Raw genomic sequence first — 23,266 nt, 5'->3', positions numbered from 1 at the left:
AATGGAATTTCATTGCACTTCATGGTGTTACTGCTTGCTGTTCTTTATGAAAGTTCCTTTTGAAAAGCTGCTGCCAGGAATTATCTTTGAAACTCCATTCAGCTGTGTGGTGATCTCATTACTTACTCCATCCATAGAATGATGCAGTTCAGAAGGTTTCTGAGGGCAGGTGTCTAGAGGAAGGGGGGCAGGTTTTACTGTCAAGTGTGTGGCTGGGTATTCCAAGCACAGCTGCAAGGAACAGCACATTTCACAGCCCATGTTCTTCTTCCGCACTTCATCATCAGAAGAGAATGTGTACAAATTGAAATCAAATCTGGTTAGGATTTTATTTAGACTACAGATTCTCCCAGACATTGGAGAGAAGGTTTAAAACTATGCCTTCTCTGATCATTTGTCAGGAATGTGTACATTGTTCACAAGATGGGGAGGCTAACTGTCTCTCCCTTGGAGGAAAAAAGAAGAAAATGAAAATGGACTAAAGCATTCCCCATTACCTCAGAGCTTAACACTAGCTGTTTCCTGAGTAAAAAAAATCATAGAGGCATTTAAAAATAACTGGTTGAAAAGCATAATGCTTCTCTTGTGGTCATCTGGTCTGTATTTCTCTCATATTTGTCAATATTCAAGTTTATATCACTCCTTTCTGGAAAAACATTCTTACATTATTACTCTAAGTGAGCTCTCGATGGGAATCAGAACAGGTGGCATAAACCATGTAACAAAAGCCCAACCACAGGGAACTAAAGATTAGACCAATTACACAAGAAACCATGTGGCTGGAAGAACAGTTTTGAGAGGGTCACAGGCAGGAAGGCCAGGGGTCTCCAATGGAGGAAACAGGCTGCAAGCGTCAGGCATTTTTTCTCTCTCTCTTAAGCGGCAGGAGGAAACAAACTCCAAGTGTCAGACTATTTTCCCTTCTCTATACAAAATTAAAAGGACGTTTCTCTTAAAATTCTGTGTTGCCATGAGGACACCTGGTTCCACCTGAACTTAACTTTTCTCAAACCTTGGGCTAACCAAGGTGTTTTTCTTATGGAAATGTTTTTCTTAAGCTATGTTAATGAACTATGTATTTAGCCTGCTAAGTCACTTCAGTCATGTCCGACTCTGTGTGACCCCATAGACGGCAGCCCACCAGGCTCCCCCGTCCCTGGGATTCTCCAGGCAAGAACACTGGAGTATTTAGCCTAGACTCTGTCTTTCTTTCTTCAAGTCAGTTCCACTTAAGACTCAGAACCCATAAGGGCTCAACAAACCAGTATGTTTTACTCAAACATTGTTCTCCTAATCTATGTTACTGAAACTATATATTTACTTGGAAACCTGCCTTTTTTTAAGATTCACGTCATTTCGTTTTACGGCCTGAGATGACTCACTTTGTGTCAATGTTATCTCAAAATGCGCGTTGTGGGTGAGGGGCCTGGTGCCACTCTGCGGTTTGAGACATTTCCTTTCTCTAATTAACAGTTTGCTTATAGTTATATAACATACTGCTAAAGGCTAGCACAGGGGGGCTCTTTCTGCACCCTTTTGATGTCTATGTCAGAAGCTTTCTCTATCTCTTTTATACTTCAGTAAAACTTTATTACACAAAAGCTCTAAGCAATCAAGCCTCGTCACTGGCCCTGGACTGAATTCCTCTCCTCTGGAGCCAAGAATCCTGGCTTCTTTCATGGCTCAGCAGCAACCTTTCAGTTTCTTTTCTGCAACACTGACATTTAATGGCATCAGAGCTCTCATCAATATGGCTGAAGTAACAAGGTGGAAAGTCATTGCAATTCCGTGGACCCATAAAGTACAAGAGGCTCCTGTTATTCAAAGATAATCACTACTGGAAAAAGCTGAGGAAATCAAGCGCACTTAAGGTGGAGATCAAAAGGCCACAGTAAATAATGAAAAAAGTTAGACTGAGACTTCATCTTGAAAGAGAAAACCAGAAATTGTAAAAGCGAATTTATATGATTTAACAAAACGTAGGTTACAACTGGATCATGTACAAGTTCACAGAATGAATGAAGACTAAACCAACTATGATTCTGGGGGAGAAAGTATGATTTTCATTTCCAACAAAACCATATGATGGGTCAACAGCCTTCACTTTTTATTTTCAGACTAATTTTTTCCTTCATTTAACATTTTGATTCTCAAATCATTCAAGTTGGAAACATGTGTCAGGAAATCATCCTGATTCTTTACACATTCTGGCCTACTCCTGCCAGAAAGCCGCGACCTCACAGCTTGGCGGTGGGTCCAGCAGTCCTCCAGCATCATTTTTCCTGACTTCATGATATCCTACATCTTTGGAAAACTTGCAGCTTTGTTCTATAGCCAATTTGTTCAACCTAACACCCTGGGGTAGATATTGATGAACCAGGATAGATGTCAGCCTTCAGCTGGAAGGAATGTTTGAGTAGAGGTCAGTTCTTAAAATGGTCAGGTCCTTAGAGAGTATCATACTAAATGAAGTTAAGTCAGAAAGAGAAAGACAAATGCCATATGATATTATTTATATGTGGAATCTAAAATATGATACAAATGAACCTATCTATGAAACAGAAACAGACCCACAGATACAGAGAACAGACTTGTGGTTGCCAAGTGAGCGGGAAGGATTGGGAGTTTGGGATTAGCAGAGAATTATTATACAGAGAATGGATAAATAAGATACTACTGTATAACACAGGGAACTATATTCAATATCCTGTGATAAACCATAATAGAAAAGAATATGAAAAATAATATATATATAAATGTATAAGTGAGTCACGTTGTTGTACGGTAGAAATGAACACAACATGGCAAATCAACTATACTTCAATAAAATTAAAAAAAAAAAAAAAATCAGGTCCTTAGTGGCTATTTATCTGTTATGATGATGTATGCTCTCCTACACAAGCTCACGCCTCTGGGGGACTCACATAATGAATAATTTGGATAATGAAGACCTGTATTTTTAGACCAATAAAGTGAGCTTAATTTTTTTGGACTCAAAATCCACCAAATGATAATCTATTAGTATTTTTGTTAGAGCTTCATACAGGACTCTGAGAGCTTGTCGGAGAATCTTCTGAATGAATGATGGGTGCATATCCATTACAAACAATCCGGAAATTTTAACGCGTGGTGATTTTAAAGTTTCTTCTGCTTTTTTTGTCCCCCCTAATCTGTTTCAGGGAGCAACAACGATGCCTCTGTTAGTAAACAGGAATTGACCATACTGGACTTTCGCTAACATCATAAACTAGAATAAGTCTCTACATTACAGAGATTCTCCAATCATTTGTGTTTATCACCACCAGCCATACATATCAGTCTACAGATGGCTGACTTTGAAAAACCTCTGCCTTTCACATGCAGAGGATTGCAAATGAGGATATAAATGAAACTAAATAATCTGGAATAATATACCTATTCAATGAATATTTATAAGTATGTGCTAAGTTGGTTCAGTCATGTCTGACTCTCTGTAATCCTATGGACTATAACCTGCCAGGCTCCTCTATCCATGGGATTCTCCAGGCAAGAATACTGGAGTGGGTTGTCATGCCCTCTTTTTTTTTTTATTTTATTTTTAAACTTTACATAATTGTATTAGTTTTGCCAAATATCAAAATGAATCCGCCACAGGTATACATGTGTTCCCCATCCTGAACCCTCCTCCCTCCTCCCTCCCCATACCATCCCTCTGGGCCGTCCTACTGCACCAGCCCCAAGAATCCAGCATCTTGCATTGAACCTGGACTGGCAACTCGTTTCCTACATGATATTTTACATGTTTCATTGCCATTCTCCCAAATCTTCCCATCCTCTCCCTCTCCCACAGAGTCCATAAGACTGTTCTATACATCAGTGTCTCTTTTGCTGTCTCGTACACCGGGTTATTGTTACCCTCTTTCTAAATTCCATATATATGCGTTAGTATACTGTATTTATGTTTTTCCTTCTGGCTTACTTCACTCTGTATAATAGGCTCCAGTTTCATCCACCTCATTAGAACTGATTCAAATGTATTCTTTTTAATGGCTGAGTAATACTCCATTGTGTATATGTACCACAGCTTTCTGAATGGATAAGAAAGCTGTCATGCCCTCTTTCAGGAGATTTTCCTGACCGAGGAACAGAACCTGACTGAGTCTCTTAAGTCTCATGCATTGGCGAGCAGTTTCTTTACCACTAGTGCCCCCTGGGAAGCCCATTCAATGAATTTAACTCTTTTAAATTTATATTTTACATGGAAGCATAGTTAATTTACAATGTCATGTTAGTTTCAGGTGTATAGCAAAATGATTCAGCTATGCATATACATATGGTCATATTTTTTCAGATTTTTTTGCTATATAGATTATTATACAATATTGACTAGAGTTCCCTGTGCTATAAAGTAGGTCCTTGTTTATCTATTTTATATACAGTAGTGCTTTCTCCTGCATGCTCAGTTGCTCAGTTATGTCCAACTTTTTGCAACCCCATTGATGGCAGCCCGCCAGCTCCTCTGTCTATGAAATTCTCTAGGCAAGAATACTGGAATGGATTGCCATTTCCTACTCCAGGGGATCTTTCCAACCCAGGGATAGAACCCGAGTCTTCTGCATTGGCAGGCGGATTCTTTACCAACTGAGCCACCTGGGAACTCCTAATTTATCCCCCAACTCCCCACCTTTTTCTGTTGGTTTTCATAAGTTTGTTTTAAAGTCTGAGTCTGTTTCTGTTTTGTAAGTAAGTCCACTTGTATCATTTTTTTTTTTAAGATTTCACATATAAGTGATATATAGTATTTGTCTTTCTCTATCTGACTTACCTCACTTAGTGTGATAATCTCTAGTTCTGTCCACGTTGCTGCATATGGCATTATTTCATTATTTTTGACTGAGTGGTATTCCATTGTATGTATATATGTGTGGATACCACATCTTATTTATCCCTTCCTCTGTGGATGGACATTTAGGTTGCTTTCATGTCTTGGCAGTGCTGGAATGAACACTAGGGTACATGTATCTTTTTGAATTATGGTGTTCTCTGGGAATACACTCAGGAGTGGGCTTGACGGATCATATATATGGTCATTCTACTTCTAGTTTTTTAAGGAACCTCCATACTGTTCTCTGTAGTGGTGCACAAATTTACATTCCCATCAACAATGTATGAGTGTTCCCTTTTCTATACATGCTCTCCAACATTTACTATTTGCAGACTTTTTTTTTTTTATTGCAACAATGCTTTATTAGGGTGGCCAGGAATTGAACCCATATCTCCAAGGTCTGCCTGTGCATTCATTTCAAAAAAAGTTACTGGAAAATACAAATAAAAGGACAAGACCTAAGTGGCCACCTAAGTGGCTTGGTGAATGAATTTTTGCTGCTTTTAAGGGCAAAGGGTCCTTCTTCACAGCCCTTGCTGCACTGGCCCTGCCCACTGACCTGGGTTTTTCCTTGATGATGATATAGCTCTTAAATATTGTTTTCTTAGAAGACACAAGAACAAACAAGCACCTGACCCAGAACATTATTTGCGAATCATGATCACAGCATTTCTTGGCATCTGAGATATAGGTTTACCTGGGACTGGGCGTTGACATTGGCTCCATTTGTAACCAAGACTTTTACCACCTCTGCTTGCCCTGCCAAAGATGCTATATGCAACGCTGTGTTTCCTTTCTGTGAAATGAGAAACAAGATCCATCAGTTCACCCATCTTTCTCTCTGCTTTCAACATTTTACAAAATATTAATTCACTCTGTAAGTTCCCCAGGAGAACAATGCTTATGAGTATTTCATGAGAAGCATGCCTGGATTTTTAGAGGGCTGAATTCTCATTGAACTGGGCAACTGATACAAAAAGCACGAAACGTGTGACACTGACCTTTGTAGCTGCATCCACATTGGCTTCTCTCTGTAGGAGTTCAGAGACAACTTCTACGTGGCCCTCTTTGGAAGCAAGATGGAGAGCGTTCAACCCATTCTGATTAAGTGAAGGGAAAGCTTTATCAGCAGGTTGAAAATAGAGCGATAAACAGTCTACTAAGAACTCTGAAGAGAGCACCCTACCAACAACCATTTGCATGTGTGCAATGCAGGAGCCTGAATTCGGAATAAAAGTACTTGTGGCAATTAGGCGGGTTGCTCTGATGTCATTATGTACTGTATTTTAGGAACTAATTGTTAAAGGACACATATCTACATTTCTGAATTCTCCTCTAACAAAGCGAAGAATAAATTGATCATTCAAGTTGGTGACATTTAATAGAAAACACTGGCAAAAAGAGAAAGTCTTGGTAATAACTTGGTAATAGAGGATTTAAAGACTTTAAAGTCTGGATTTTAAAAATTTTAACTGAAAACTTAAATAACAACAACAATCACCACAACTAACCTGATTGCAAATGTTGATGTCAACTCCATTTTTTATGTAGTCAAGGGCCTTTTCCAAGTGTCCAGCTCGAGCTGCTCTTAAGTAACTCGCGTTGGCATCAGACTGAATAAAAAAGAAAAAACATTTGGTTAAAAAAAGGAAACGAATATGCCTGTTTCTAGCTACCAGATGATTGTTCAAACTATTTAAAAAGAAAGTAAAACCGAGATTTTTTTCAACTGAACTATTTTATTTCTAACATGAAAACACTAATATAAGGTCTTCATGAAGTCACCAGGAAAAGAACAAATTCTTCAAAAGTTAGTTTCAAGTGTATAAAATCACCCCTTCTGTGATGCCATAAGTGATTCCAAACTGAAAGAGAACATTTCCTAGGATGTGTAGGTACATACAATTTCATGAGAGTTAAGAAAAATCCTGAAACTTTCTGGTAGTTACATTACAATAAACCTCACTGCTCTCTTTAATCATACATTTAATTATACAGATGTTGAACTACAATACTATATCTGAAACTCATATAATTTTTTAAAAAGAGATTTAACATTACCCCATTCTTTTGTATATAACTATGGCCAGTTTTTCAATTAATAGCTTCATAAGTACATTTAATGCTGTTATACTAGTTTAACAGGAATTTGTGGTTAATGATGCTCTCTGCAATTTTCCTGCAGGTCATAGCCATGTGTTGGAATGTTGACTGTATTTGAAAAGCATTCATTTATAAATGTCTACAGTTTGTGAAGCATACTTTCCATATATTTTAAAGCTAAGTCCACAACCTATGGACAACTTTATTAGAAGCATTAGCCTGTACAAATAAAGAAATATGTCCACCTTTTTTGAACATCAAAAGCCAAGTCTATAATTCATTCATTGGAAGCTTCCAACTCTAAACTATTGCTAAACTCTAATACCTACAATTACACAGCTGAAATCATCTGCTACTGAAATTTTTTAATAGAAAAAAAGGTGATAAGAAAGACTGCCAAGTTGAGTCTGCACAATTTGTAAAGGAATCTTGTTTCATGTAAAATAATACAGAAGGAGATCTTGAAAGGGCTGCCGAAAACATCACTGGTTATAAATGCAATCATGCGGGACATGGCTTAAAAGAACCCAGTGTCTTCCTTCAGGCATTTGGCCACTACCTCCTTCAAACTCCCATTCACTTGCCACCTCTTCTGTAAAGGCTTCCCAGACCTCCAGGCAGAGCTTAATTGCTCAGTGCTCCCAAGGCACTCATTTCATTGAGCCTTCTTGGTATTTATCACCCAGCACCATAGTTTTTGGTGTACCTGTCTTTTGTCTTCCCTAAATTATAAGCTCTTTAATAACAGGCAGAACTGTATTAAGGGGTAGACAAATGAAAAGTCACTAACATGCCAATCCTGAAGGAACACTAATTTGACCCTGGAAACGTACTTGAGATGAAGACAATTCTGTTACTCAGAGGAATCTCCGATTTTGGTGTGGGTCAGTTAAGAGTTGACTTGCCCAAGACCTAAATGAAACGGCAGTGCCTCTAGGGTCTCCCCCATTTCCATGCACATTAGTATGCCTCTCTCTGAAAGAGTCCTGCTTCTTCTAAATTAGGGTTTCTTAATCTCAGCAGTACTGGCATTCTGATCCAGATAATTTTTTGATGTAAGGAACAATCCTGTCCAGTGTGTATGTTCACCAGCATTCCCAGCATCTACCAATCAGGCACCAGGGGAATCTCCTATTTGAGTCGACCAAAACTGTCTTCATGAAGCCAAGTTTCCTAGGGTGAAGGCTAAAACCTCTACAGTTGAGAACCACTGCTCTAAAAAAATAGTAAATCGATTTGCTTAAAGATTGTGAGTTTCAAAAGGCTTTCATATTTTGCATTGCCATATGCAAAATATGGCATTGCCATATGCCTTGACCTAGCACAAGGCACTGACTATAAGTATAACATTCATCCTTCTGTTTCCTGGCACATAGCAAGTGCCTAGAAATGATTTGTGAATGGATGAATCAACAAATAAGTAAACTGTGTGGAAATAACTGATTAATTGAGGAGGGCATGGAAACCCACTCCATTATTCTTGCCTGGAGAATCCCCATGGTCAAAGGAGCCTGGAGGGCTGCAGTCCACGGGGTTGCAAAGAGACGGACATGACTGAGCAACTAAGCACAAACTGCTTAATTAAAATATTTCCTGGAATAATACAGGAGGCTTTATTAACAACAACAAAAACAACACAAGAGCTATTTATGTTGAGAATTTGCTATGATACAAAGCTGAACAGCAGAGAGCATAAGCTAAGCCATAAGTTTGGTGTCTGGGAACACATGTAGGTATTGCTGTAGTAAAATTGGGATTTGAGTCAAGCATGCAGATAATTTAATCAGGGCAGAGAGTTAAGTAAGAGTAAAACAACAGATTTGGTTCAAATCAGACAAAGGACAAACTGAAGTTTCCAAGAATGTAATGAAACATAAAGTTCAGTCTTTAAAGCAATTTGGTACTTGGAGAAGGTTAGTTTTGTTTGGTTTGTAAGTTCAGTTAGAAACAAATTAGCTATGCAAGGATGGGTCACTGTACCATAAAACATCATCTTCTTTGTGCCTGCTCAGTGACTTATTAGTGAATTTGCCCAGAAGGGCTCTGATGCTGTCCTGGGAACAAATGACATCAGCCTGCCTGGATTATTTCAGTGGCCGGAGATAACAACAGTGAATTAAGTAGGCACCCCAAACCCTGACTTTGAATACACAAAAACAGCAGTTATAGAAGTTTAAAAAAGAAAGATGTCAGAATTCAAGGAAAGCCCCTGAATTGATTCTGGATCTAAAAAGGTTTGGCAATTCTTTATACTGTCCATTTTTCTCTCACATTTTCTCAGAATTTTCCCACTAGAAAATTTAAAGCAAAACAAAATACAGACAGTATAAACAAAATCTTCTAATTCAGTGGTTGCCTACCTATTTGGTGTTCAGATTCTTTTGAGATTAACAAAAGTTATGAATCAGTTGCTTTCCTTCAATAATCACACATATATACATACATAGATCCAGTATGCTTATGTACATCAGATTTGCACACACACACATTTTCATACAGACATCAAATATGCATACACAAATCTGCATACATGCAATATAAACATAAATCTTCATGCATGCAATATAAACATGCATGTGCATAAAAATGCATATGCAAACACAAACACTATTTCAGGCTCAGGATCACAAAGTTGGCTCACAGATTCACGTCTAAGAACATCTGCTCTAAGGATAAAGAATTCTCTATTTTACCCAATATACCCTGGTATCAAATAATTCTCTGAGGTGGCTAATTTATCACCTGAGAACTTCAGGAAAAAGAGAAGGGAAGAGAAAAAGAAATTATTTCTTTTTTTTCACTTCTCCCAGCTCTCTGTTATATGCAGACATGTCCAACACACCAATAATAATAACCAGCTTCTATTGGTACGTCAAAGAAAAAGTCTAGGAAGAGAAAGAGGAAAATACGAAGAAAGAGCGAGAAGAGGGAAGTAAAGACTGCCCTCAAGAAACATGACAACTTAGGAAATGCAGTTATTACGGCGCACAGACAAGAACTGAGAAGGTCTTCCTCTAGTCTCAGCCACCTGCAAGCCACGCAGCAGTGTCTTTCTTCCACAAGTATTAGTTGCATATTGACTTTGTTCTAGTCCTGCCAACATACAGCTGTATGGTGGGAAACAAAACAGATGTGGTACCAGTTAAGACTCACTTGCCTTCATCTCATTCTTATACATTCCCAAATCGTGCTGCTTCATTGGCAGGGTGAAGGGTGGAGTCTTCATTTTTTTCTTTTTCCAATTCTGCCTATATTATCTATATATGGGTTATTTCCTTACTCTTAAAACACATATAATATTTCATATTAGGCTCAATAACAATGTGTTGCATCTCTTAGCTGTCATTTCATCAAGTAACTAGGAGTTACTCTTAACACAGGCTATGACCTGTTTTTTAATCTAGAACATTCTATCCAAACAATGTCTCTTTAAAGCCAACTGTAGACAAATTACTCTGGAAGGAGATTAGGTCCCATGAGAGGCTGAGTGCTGTCACATGGAAAGTCACACGGAGGAGGGCATTGTCTACAGAGTTAGTTGGTACAAAATGAGTGTGAGCAAGTCGGTCAGCATTTTCTCCTCCCCTGCCCCCCTGAGATGATGGAAATCTGAAGGAGGAATTTGGAAAATCTAAGTATCCTTTGCCACTATTTGATGTCTTGTCTACATAAAATTTTACTAGATAAGAAATAAATATGAACCATGTATGTTTTTCAAGGAAATCACTTCAAGGACAAAAATTAAACTTACTCTGAATTTTCACCTGTACTGAATATTATTCATCAGAAAGCAGTGATTAAAAAAAACATTTTCCAAGTACTAATCTCAGTAATAACTAATACTTCATAACTCAATGTGCTAGACACTATTACAAGCACTTAGATTAACTTAATTATATTATTGGAACTGAATTATATCATTAGTCACACTTGGATGAGATGGCTGGATGGCATCACCGACTCGATGGACGTGAGTTTGAGTCAACTCCGGGAGTTGGTGATGGACAGGGAGGCCTGGTGTGATGCGATTCATGGGGTCGCAAAGAATCGGACATGACTGAGTGACTGAACTGAACTGAACTGAATATAGTATGTATTAATTGTATAAGTGGTGTGTGTGTGTGTGTGTGTGTGTGTGTGTGTGTGTATGCGCACGCGCGCATGCGTTAGTGTCCGACTCTTTGTGACCCCATGGACTGTAGCCCACCAGACTCCTCTGTCCATGGGATTCTCCAGGCAAGAATACTGGAGTGGGTAGCCATGCCCTCCTCCAGGGGATCTTCCCCACCCAGAGACTGAACCCAGGTCTCTTGCATTGAAGGCAGATTCTTTACCCTCTGAGCCTCCAGGGAAACCCCAATTGTATGAGTACTTATATTAACTTAGTCCATACAATATTTCCATGAAATAGTATAGCAGTAACTCATTAGTTCATTATTTCATTCATTTTCCATCAAACAACTGTCCGTCTATCAGTCTGTTCATTCATCAATCCATCAGATGAACTATGTAGGTACTTTCAATTATGTGCCCTTGCAAGCCCAGTTCCTTCACTGAGTTTATTTTAAGGCTCAAGATCAGTCTGAGAGTGGCTCACCAGAAGACGTGCAGACTGCCGATGCAGTGAGAAGAATAACAGAGTTCTCCTCGGCTGCCACTAAACCTTAGGGGGCCACCTCCTGACATCTATTACTACCTTATCTACCAATTCTCTCTTCTTTTCCCTTTATTTCACCTTCCCACCTATCTGGGAACCATGTGAAGGGGAAGATGATCCTTCCTGTAAGCTTCAGGTTCTTTTTTTCTCCTGGTGTCCTGTTTTCTGTGTACCAACATACTCAGGTATTTCTTAAACCTAAACTGCGCCCCCTCCAAAAACACCCCACACAAACAAAATCAAAACCATCTTTTCCTCCACTTTGGTACCTAGCACTCTTTGCAAGGGATGTGTGTTTCTCAGTGCAGTAGACTAGTTAATTGGTCTGTATCCCAACAACTCTAGTTACCAGCAGTGTTACCTGTGGCAAGATTTTAAACATGTGTGCCTCAGTTTTCTCAGCTGTCAAATGGGGATAAAAAATCTACTATTAGAATGAAATTAGTTCATGTACAGTAAATAACAGGCTGAGTGCATAGGAAACAATAAATGATTACTATTTTATAATTATCCTGTGAACATCAGACATTTTGACGGATTGGTTTAGGTTAGTCTGACTACTTCCATATGATTAATACTAATTCATCTTTGAGTCCTTGGCAATATGGCTTCTCTTACTAATCCACTTGCTAATCAATAAAATCTCTCTGTACAAAATCACCAACGACCTTCCAATTCCATTAATTATAATTCTCTCCTCTTAATATTGAACCATTGGACAGTACCGATCACCTTCTCTTTCTTCGGCATCTTCCTTTTGGCCTCTCTCGTTTCTTTGTTCAAGCCTTTTTGCTCCTCGCTGTTTCAACCCATCACTGAAAAATGGGCTGTTCCATTTTCGGATCTCACATTTCTTTCTTCCTGTGCTCTTCGTCACTATCATGACTTCTACCCCTCTTTTTGCACTTAATGCTCACTGATTGTGCCTATCTGCATCTAACCCAAACATTTCCATTTCTATGTCTCACAATTTCTGCACCACAACAGCACCACAACCATTTACCAAGAATGTGTAACATACGTGTTGCTGCAACGAGGTGCTCATGGCAGAGATGTGAATAATAAACTTCCTTGATCACCTTAATTCAGTTTTAAGATATCAAGATTATCCTAACCACTCAGGCATGCAACTTTGGTGTCAGTCCTTCTTATTTTAATTGAGGTAATATTTGACATGTAACATTGTATTAGTTTCAGGTATACAATGACTTGACACATACATTGAGAAATGATCACCATAGTAAGATAACATCTATCACCATACATACTTATAATTTTTTTTTCTTGTGATGACAGGTGTGAATTTTTTACTACTTTTTTTTTCTTCATTATTTACCTGAAACTCTCTCCCAGAAAGTTTCACACTTGAAGCCTATCAAATATTTTGCCTCTGAGAAGTTTTATAGTTTTTATTTTCCTTTTTAAAAGTACTTATCAGGGACTTTACTGGTGGTCCTGTGGCTAAGACTCCATGCTTCCACTGTGGGGGGCATGGGTTCTATCCCTGGTCAAGGAACAAAGATTCTGCATGCTATGCAGCATGGCCAAGGAAAAACAAAGTGAAAGAAGCATCATAAAAGAAATACCCACATACCCAGTCAGCTGAAGAATTACAGGCAGCTTTGCAGATGTGCAAGGGGCCCTTCCTTGACTAGCTCTCCAAAGGCATCCTCTGTTCTAGTTTGGTCATTCTCATTTAACCCCACTGCTGGTACACGCAGGCAAGATCTTAAGGTATGTGCGTGCATACGTGATAAGTCGCTTCAGTCATGTCCAATTCTGTGTGACCCTATGGACTGTAGCCTGCTAGGCTCCTACTTCATGGGATTCTCCAGGCAAGAATACTGGGGTGGGTTGCCATGCCCTCCTCCAGGGGAATCTTCCTGACCCAGGGATCTCCTGCATTGACAGGTGGGTTCTTTACCATTAGCGTCACCTGGGAAGCCCCAAGATAGCCACATCTAGGACCATAAATGCTGGGTCATTGCTTATGTGCTTTTTCAACTTTACTAGTTAATGACAAATTGTTTTTCAAGGTGATTGGTACCACTTTACACTTTCTGTAGTTTGTGATTATTGATTGTGAGCTCACAGTCCTCAGAAATTTATCTTTGTGAATTCTTTTGGGTCTGGGTTAACAGAAGCAGAACTCAAACCATAACTACTTTATAGTAAGTCCAGGCTGTTTCCTCAAAACCCACGGTTCTGTGGAACCCTAGGGTTCAAGAATACTTTGTCCAGAATGACCGTATCATTCAGGAATCCCACTCCATGACATATATCTGGAGAAAAATCATACTTCAAAAAAAAAAAAATACATGCACCTCAATGTTTGTTGCAGCACTATTACAATATCCAGGACATGGAAGCAACCTAAATGTCCATTGACAGATGAACAGATAAAGAAGATATACCATTTGCATCAACATGGATGGACCTAAAGATGATCACTCTAAGTGTAATAAGTCAAACAGAGAAAGACAAATACTGTATATCATTCATATGTGGAATCTAACTTTTACAAATGAACTTGTTTACAAAACAGAAACAGACACAGATTTCAAAAACAAACATGGTTACTAAAGGGGATAGAATAGGAGGAATAAATTAGGAGCTTAGGATTAACATACACACACTGCTACATATAACATAGAAAATCAGCAAGGACCTACTGTATAGCAAAGGGAACTCTACATGATACCCATATATGATAACCTATATGGGTAAAGAACCTGAAAAAGATTCTGAAAAAGAATGAATACATGGGCATATATTAATGTAACAATCACTTTGCTATATAGCTGAAACTGACAAACATTGTATGTAAATCAACCATACTCCAATAATTTTTTTAAAAAAGGAAAACAAAGAGTAAGGTTGAGTAATAAGCAGAGTTCCATATATCTATTTTCATTGTCAGCCAAAGCAGGTCTACTTTTATCTGTTACTTTTATATATTAATGTTTGATGATGTGCTTCATTTGTAAAAAATATTTCTGCTTTTAAACCATAATATCCAATCAATCCCTATGGCAGTCTCTAAGGTCCTTGAAAACCTGTGCCAAATACTTGCAGCTTGAATTAAAATACAAATACTGATCTTGAAGGTAATCTAGACAGCTTACCATTCCTCAAAGGCTTATTATTTCTCAACTGGCCCCGTAATTTCCCAGTACTGTGACTTCGCCCACAACATCATGCCTGGCAGTCATGCTCACCATCACCCCTTGCTTTCCATCCCCCAGCAAGAGATACACCAACTATATCCCAGGTCCAGCTCAAATGTCACTGCATCTTTGCTATTTTGCCTGATAAACATCAGACATGACTCCTTTTCTCTCCAGACTCCTAAAGCACTTGGTCTGTTCAGCTTAGATGCCAGCTATCTCCTCAAGTTGGACTCTACTCTCTCTTTTAGGTCTATGTCCTGCTCAGAGCCAAGTTCTACATGATAGACTGTCAGGAAATGCTAAATAAAGACATATTCATTCCTTGAGAGTCCAGTACCCTAATTTTCCTTGAGAAACAAACACTCACACCAGCTTGAGTGAGTGAGTGAAGCCGCTCAGTCGTGTCCAACTCTTTGCAACCCCATGGACTGTAGCCTAACCAGGTTCCTCCATCCATGGGATTTTCCAGGCAAGAATACTGGAGTGGGGTGCCATTTCCTTCTCCACACCAACTTAACTGGGAACAAAAAAGAGCCTGTTTCGTATCCTCTTTAGTCTCTTGCTCGCTCTTCATTTCACCAGAGTCTACTGACAGAATTAGAAGCTTGTCCAAAATTCAAGAGAAGATGAAGGAGTGGGTCTGAGTTTACTTTGGTTTCTTCACTCACTTTGTACATAGCCTAATGTGCAATATGCCTGCTGGGATCACCAATGGAGTGGGGAGGGAGTAGGGAAGGATTAGGGGTTTGGGATTAGGGGATGAAAACTATCATATAGGATGGATAAACAACGAGATCCTACTATACAGCACAGGGAACTATATTCAGAATCCTGTGATAAACCATAATAGAAAGGAACATCAAAAATAATATATCTGAATCACTTTGCTGTATACCAGAAACCAACATTGTAAATCAATTATACTTCAATAAAATGAATTTAAAAAAAAGAATATGCAAATCAAGCCAGCATTTTGTTGTGCCTAATGAATCACAAGGCATCTAAGTGTCCTGTATCTAATAATATGGTAATATAAGCAATAATTACTGGGCACTTATAATATAAAAGGTATGTTCATTGATTGCCACATATTCACAGGGGTCTGTGAGGTCTGTGTCATTATCACCCATTTTACAGACTAGAAAAATCAGGTTATTAAAAAAAATCATAAAACAAGAAAGAAAAGTTAAAAAAAAAATAAAGTCAAGTTAGGTAACTTTTCCACAGGGCATTCTTCTAGAAACTGGCAGAGCCAGGATTAGAACTTACATCTACCTGATTTTAGAGCTCTGGTCTTAACACACTAGTATCTAATGCTTTCCTTAGTTAAATGTTCCAGAGTGATATCAAAGTGGAAAAAGGAACTTAGATTCATTAAGTCAAGAGGGAAAGAAACAGCAGCAACATTTTTTTGGAGTCATGGGAGAGGCAGACAGGCACTAGGCTAGGTACTGTTCATAGATGAATTTATTTCATGATGCTTGACATTTGATATTTTTGTGTTTTCAAAGAGAAGAGGGAAACTCAAGAAGCTGCATAAGTGCCACAGCCAAATTGCACTAGAATGAGAATTCAAATTCAGGTCTGTGTGACGTCATAGCCTAGAAATTGTTCTTTTAACCAAATTCCCTTGCTCATCACCATTCCTATTGGCCAACAGGACCGATGCCCAAATATGGGAGATCTTTCCCACATTCACTTGTTTCTACAAATAGTCAACTGTGTTTTTTCCTCTAACATGTTTATGCTAGTTGTTCTGGATGTGATAATTATGTAACTCAATTAGGTATTATTTAAGCTGGGAAATAGTATATAGAGAAAGAGTATTTTTATGAAAATGAAATTGAATGCTTTGCAAAGATCTGATGTTCCTAAAAGTGTTGCTGGTGAGTCAGATATGGACACGATGACTGGAAGTGATGAAAATAAAAATTGGAAAAATTTTATAGTCAGATTACTTCCCAGATTACTTTAGTTTCTAGCTTTCCTTTACAGATACTGAATCTGAGACTCACAGAAAAAGAGCAGGTGTCATGGGAGGACAACATGAACTCTAGAAGGGGATCTGTGTTCAGAGAAAAGTCCTCACCTTCACAACTCCCATTTGGCAAATGGATGTACATTTATGTGCCTTCAGGTAAAAATCAAATGTTCAATAAATATGAATAACTTTAGGATTCCTGGCTGCTAACCACTTAAAAAAATTAACCCAAGAACTACTAATATAAATTCTTCTATATAAAAAGACATTCTAAACAAACTTACAGTTAACTAAATTTACTTTATGGTTACTAAAGGTGAAATTGGGAGGAGAGAGAAATTGGGAGGTTGGGGTCAATATTTACATCCTACTATATATAAAACAGATAACTAATAAGGACATGCTGTATTCCACACAGGAAATTCTACTCAATATTCTGTAACAACCTATACGGGAAAAGAATCTAAAAAAAAATGAATCAATGTATAACTGATTCACTTTGCTATATACCTGAAAGTAACACAACATTGTAAATCAACTACATTTTAATTAAAAATATTTTAAAATGATATTTGCCTCTTCAAAATAGATTTTTAATATAAAAAATAAAAGGCTTTCTATTGACCATTCCTTCTACTTCTTGAGAAGATTCTAAGATACCTCTAATAAAGCTTTTTCCAATAAAAATCTCCATAAGTAATAATCTTTTATCTAGGTGACCAGATTCAACAGACCACACTGCCTGGTTTCTGGTCACACGTCAGAAAATACGGCCCAGGAAGATCACCAAATTTCCAAACTCCTCATATTGGACGCACTAATTTAAATGTGAATGGCAGTACCAGTGTATCTATGCAGACAAGTCCAGAAAGTAAATCAGTCTGTTTCTTAAATCCACATTCTTTACCTCACTGTAAAGTGCTGTTGGAAATGAAATCTACAAGTCTGGGTCTTGAAGTCATCAATGTTTTCTAACTATTAAAACACATCTTCAGAGTGGATGTTACATTGTTTATTCCACTTACCAGGATTTAAGAAGTCATAGTCAATAAAGGTACCAATATCCAGCAGTCAAGGAGTAATGACTACTTGGCCTCTACCTTGAGATGCAGTTATGGCTTTTAGTGACCTGCAGGCAGCACACAGAATGAGAATTCACAGTGCAAGAACCTGTGGCAGATGATAAAGTCCATAGAAGCTCATTGAGAAAAGCCATTTCTGCATCCTGGATAGAGCTGGGAAAAGAGCTAAGAGAAGGAGGTAAGAGTTCAACAGAGGACTTGGTCAGTGGGGACAAGAAGGAAGTGGCCAGAGATTCAGAAACGAAAGGTTGGAAGAATGGTTGATAGACAGTCTCTACTGAAAAGAAAAGTCCCTTGGGGAGAACATTCAAGGACAGTGTCACAGAAGGTTTGGAATGGGAGATAAATCTGATTTAACTTCACCCTAAAGATACCAGGAGACAATGAAGGGTTTTGAAGAATGAAAAGGAATCATTAAATCTATATTTTAGCACAACTTAAATGACGATGGATTAAAGTGTGGGAGAAAATGGAGACAAAAAGATCTGTAGGTGAACGGTTGTCAATCACCATGCTTCAAGGATCTCCAGGGGAAACAATCAAACCACTCAGGTCCCACCCAGAGATTCAACTGGTCTGAGATGGGACTTTTGATAAACACAACTCAAGTGATTCTAATAGAAAAACAGAGGTGCCCACTCATGAATTAGGTATGTATTAGGTGAACACCGCTGAATTAGGTTGTTATATAAACATGGTTCTATTGATAAATGGGGCTTCCCTTGTGGCTCAGCTGGTAAAGAATCCGCCTGCAATGCAGGAGACCTGGGCTCAATTCCTGGGTTGGGAAGGTCTCCTGGAGAAGGGAAGGGCTACCACTCCAGTATTCTGGCCTGGAGAATTCCCTGGACTGTATAGTCCATGGGGTCACAAAGAGTTGGACACGACTGAGTGACTTTTCACTATGGATAAATGGAGATTTGAAGGGGAAATAGCAAGTAGAATGGAAAAGAAAGGAGTGCTGAGAAGTGTGTTTTTGAAGGTCTGTTGACGGACTTTTAATTTCATGCAAGAGAAGATTGAATTCTCAATGCTAAATTTGTAAATTTTAGCTTTCATATTTGCCTCTCCTCTTTCTCTCACTCTTCTTGGCCTGCCCCCCACATTTTAAAGCAAACTTTCACAGGATGAAATGAAAGATATGAAGCTTTTCTTGGTAGCATGAGCAGCAATTTTTGATGGATAAAGTCATACAGGTTTATAAATTATTCTCAATCAGGAAGGAGACTTAGACAGTATGGGGGCCTGCTTATCAAGATCCCCAAATCCTCAATGGCACTGCTCCTCAAGTAGTGACTTCATTGCTGATTACAGTTTTGAAATATACATGGAGTTGCTTTGTATAACTTCTCCAAGTCCAAACCCAGTGTGTTCATCTGGAGTAAAACAATTTTCAAGGGAAACAAGTCAAGTGACTTGACAGTCACACTCTTCTAAGCTTAAAGCTTTGAGATCAGACATGGTGCCATGGTGCGTCCAATCACATGAGATGGGAGCCAGTGAAAAAGGATAATCTTTTTTTTCTCACTAGACTAGTGCAGAATCACTGCTTGCACCCTGGATCATGACCATTCAGATAGTGAAAATGACCATTCAGATAGAGCATTCAGATAGTGCTCAGTCCTGTCCGACTCTTTGCAACCCCATGGACTGCAGCCTACCAGGCTCCTCCCTCCTTGGGATTCTCCAGGCAAGAGTACTGGAGTGGGGTGCCATTTCCTTCTCCAGGGGATCTTCCTGACCCAGGGATCGAATCCAGGTCTCCCGCATTCCAGGCAGACGCTTTAACCTCTGAGCCACCAGGGAAGCCCCAATTCAGATAGTACCCATATTCAAAGTTTCCATCAACTTTTAGAGTAAGATATTATGTGCTGATATTTTATAGACATTTTACACAGTGATCTAATTTTTGACCACTTCAGAAGAATGCGACTGATTGCACAACTTAAATCAACTGTGACATTCATGCAACAATCTGCCTCCTGTCAGTAAAAACCTCAGACCTGTGGGAGACAGTTTTTCTTTTTTTTCCCTCTTTGAACAGGGCATGAGGTATTTATGTCACCTAACAGATCCCTTTTAGGTGTGTGTTTATAGCGGGGTATAGAGATCTTAAATAAAGGGAAAATCTGTGTGTGTGTCTTTTGCATGGCAAATGTTTGAAAAAACTTGAAACCTTTTATTTAGGGAAGACCTGTGGTTATTAAGACTCCATTCTCTTTTATTTGCTCCCTGGTTATTGGAAATAAACCAGCATTTTTCACCCATAAAGAGGGAGGAGGAGGAATACAAGGGGCTGGGGGCTTAACCAGTATGGAAAATGCTCCTAAAGGCTGTCTACACTTGGAATCACCACCAACAAAACCACCCCAAGGACAAGAGGCTGCCTCCACAGATTCCTTCCGATCACTACAAGGCTGCCTTTGTTTGTGAGGATTTTGCTTGGAAGTAACCTCAGTTCATCCCTGAAAATGAGGTCACTGTCCCCTAACACATGTTAGGCATGCTTAGCATCTTTTCCCTGGGACTTCTGCCAGGGAGGCCCCTGCTGTTGTACACTTCAAACCTGCCAGGGCTTCTGCTCATAGTAGCCGCTCGGAAACTGAAAGGCAAAACAACATTCCTAGCCTTATCTTGACTTAGAGGGGAATGAGAATTGGTTTAAAAAGAGAAATACAGGGCTCGCAGGCTTTTGTTTTTGTAAAGGCAGTGGTTTTGCTCTGGTTTTTTTTTTTTTTTGAGATTTACATCGCCATGCCAATAAAACCACTCTCTTCAAGTCTATTATGATGTAACTTATATCGAAAAGAAGATCCAGAATCCAGGCCCCTTTATCTGGGTGAGATATTATTTTCTCACTCATCGTTCAGAGTCCTAAAAATTCTCCTGGAGACTGATTAGAAATAAAAATAAATATAGAGAAGATGTTTCTCATAGAGGAAACAAACAAACAAACAAAAAAACACATTAGTTACTGGTGATGGGCAAGTGGGCATTTCCAGTCTTTCTCAATGTAAGGTTAATTCTGTTTAGCTGCTGAACAAGATTTGTTTGCGTTTGTCTGAAATTTTCTGGAATACAAAGTAGGACTTAAAGGGCCAGTTTCACCTGCCTCCCAAGGGACATAAAACCATTTGTATCAGGGAGGGAGAGTTTTGAATGTCTTAATAATATGAGGTCAACATAGTAATCGTTTGCCTTTATTTGTACTAGCCAGGGGCAGAATTTCAAGTCACTTTGACTTAAAATTCTCATTAAAAATTTTTTCCTTACACAATAGAGGCTGCAAGTTCTCTTAGTATACTGTAGACACAGATTATATCCTAACTCTACTATGTGTTAAGTAGAAACCAGAAATAATGTTAGGAATTGATAGAACAGAATGATTTGACTAAATGACAGGGAATCCCCTCCTCCCCTAAAAACTCCCTGACACTGTATGATGGGAATACAGCTCTCAGCATATATCCAACAGTAAGGTATATATACCCTTACAGCTCATGGTAAATAAACAGTTTATTTCCCCAATGAGCAAAAAATGGGAAAGTGTTCATGAAAGTTCTATTGTAGCCAGAGTACCTTATACAAGATGTGGAACAATGTGTAGCTCTTTACCCAAAATGGGTTTGAAGCTTTAAATGCAAACCAAACGAACTCCTCATTCCATCCAAGGGCATTTCAGATAGAGCGAGCTAGTCTTGATTTACATCAGAGTGAAAGTATACAAGAAGGATACATTATTTTAAGATTCATAAAATATTTATCTTTGGTTATTCTGAAATGATAAAGATCCAAATAAGTAAGCAGGAAAATAGCCACAGATGGAGAAGTCATTCCTGCAAAGACTGTTTTGCAGGTACATTCATTACCAGGCTTGTTTGATATCTCTGCTGTGTTTGGGCATGTTTCAGGTTATCCCTTGGGACAAAGAAACACTAGAGAAATGGTAACACATTCTTTGGGGAAAAAACAAATTCTATTCTCAGCGCTCTTGGTGCCCAACAATTCAGAATATGGAACAGCCCTGGAGAATTTTCTGTTTTTGTTTTGTTTTTCCTATCTTCATCCACAAAGACGGAATATTACAGCAAGGAAGATTTAGTCTTTTGGGAATTTTAATCATCTTTATTTCAGGGAATTATTTTCCCCATGGACATACAATAAGAATGCAATGGAAGATTGCATAAAAGAGCTGCTGCTGCTGCTGCTAAGTCACTTCAGTCGTGTCCAGTTCTGTGTGATCCCGTAGACGGCAGCCCACCAGGCTCCCCTGTCCCTGGGATTCTCCAGGCAAGAACAGTTTCTGTTAATTTGCAATGTGTCCATTTTGTAGATGGCAGGCTTTCCAAAATGTATGACTGAATGCCTTTTTCCATTCGTTAGGTGGAAGGCGAGTACTGAACAAAAAAAAAAATATAGCCATTTGGGGTCTTAAAATTTCTCATTGTCAGTCATCCCTGTCTCTCTTCTTGCTATGCTTCATCTAGTTCATCTGTCTCAATTATTTCCCACGTGAACTTGTCTTTTCAGAAATCTGTTTTTGCTCTCCCATGAGTGATGGCTGCCTATAAAATACCTGATGCATAATCCATACTTCATTGCTCACTTTGGGAAGAGGCTGTCTTAAAGGAGCAGGCTTCCCTACCCTGGGAAAGATCAGTTGACATGTATCTCATGCTGCCTTCATTTACAATCGTGCTATAGCACGAGTGTCACTCATGTATGTGCCCTTGACCGACCTCAGCAATATGTGCTAAATCTCAAGACACACAGCCCTGAACTATTACACTGTTAAGCAAAGATTTATTATACAGATGATTAAATCTTAGCCTTAATAAACAGCTTTGCTTTGTGTTAACAAAAGTAAGGTACATTTCTGGTGCTGGTATTTTTTGCACACACCTTGTTTTGTGAGGTAGGTAGAGATCACCTCATCATTTCTACTGTATAAAGAGGAAACTGAAGCAAAGACGGACATGATTTGCTTAACTAGTTAGAAAATTGCTGAAAAGACATTTGAGATTCCTGGATTCAATGTTCTTCCCACCACTTCATAGTCCAAGAACAAGAAGGAATTCATCCCCAATTTTATGGTATGCACTAATAAAAAGAATTGGTTGAAGACTTTCCTGTCAGACTCCTAAGATGAATGGAATCTCCAAGGTCAACTGGTCCAGCCTCCCAACTCTCTCTCCTTACACAGCCATCCCACAGGATGCTGTCGGGCACAATAACACATCTCAACAGTGTGACCCCACGTCTTACAGATGAGGAGGACTAAAAACAACAGACCACTTTGTGTCTTTAGACATCAAATGAAGCTGCTGAGGCCCAATGGTCGAAATATTATGCAGTCAACATTTGGGACTCTGTAAGCACCTTTGTTTACAAAACAAATAACAGGTTGTT

General features: G+C 38.8%; 1 protein-coding gene across 1 annotated transcript in view; it reads right to left on the bottom strand.

Moving 5' to 3' along the window:
* The window catches only part of ANK3 (ankyrin 3), a 376,954-nt gene that overhangs the window by 246,036 nt on the left and 107,652 nt on the right, over positions 1-23,266 (bottom strand). The window contains 3 exon segments of the mRNA XM_070364655.1: positions 5,562-5,660; positions 5,866-5,964; positions 6,376-6,477. Of these exon segments, the coding sequence (XP_070220756.1) occupies positions 5,562-5,660; positions 5,866-5,964; positions 6,376-6,477 (300 nt within the window).

This window comes from Bos mutus, chromosome 28 (genome assembly GCF_027580195.1).
Source record: "Bos mutus isolate GX-2022 chromosome 28, NWIPB_WYAK_1.1, whole genome shotgun sequence".
In the NCBI taxonomy this organism is placed as follows: Eukaryota; Metazoa; Chordata; class Mammalia; order Artiodactyla; family Bovidae; genus Bos; species Bos mutus.
This window is presented reverse-complemented; position numbering and strand designations above follow the sequence as displayed.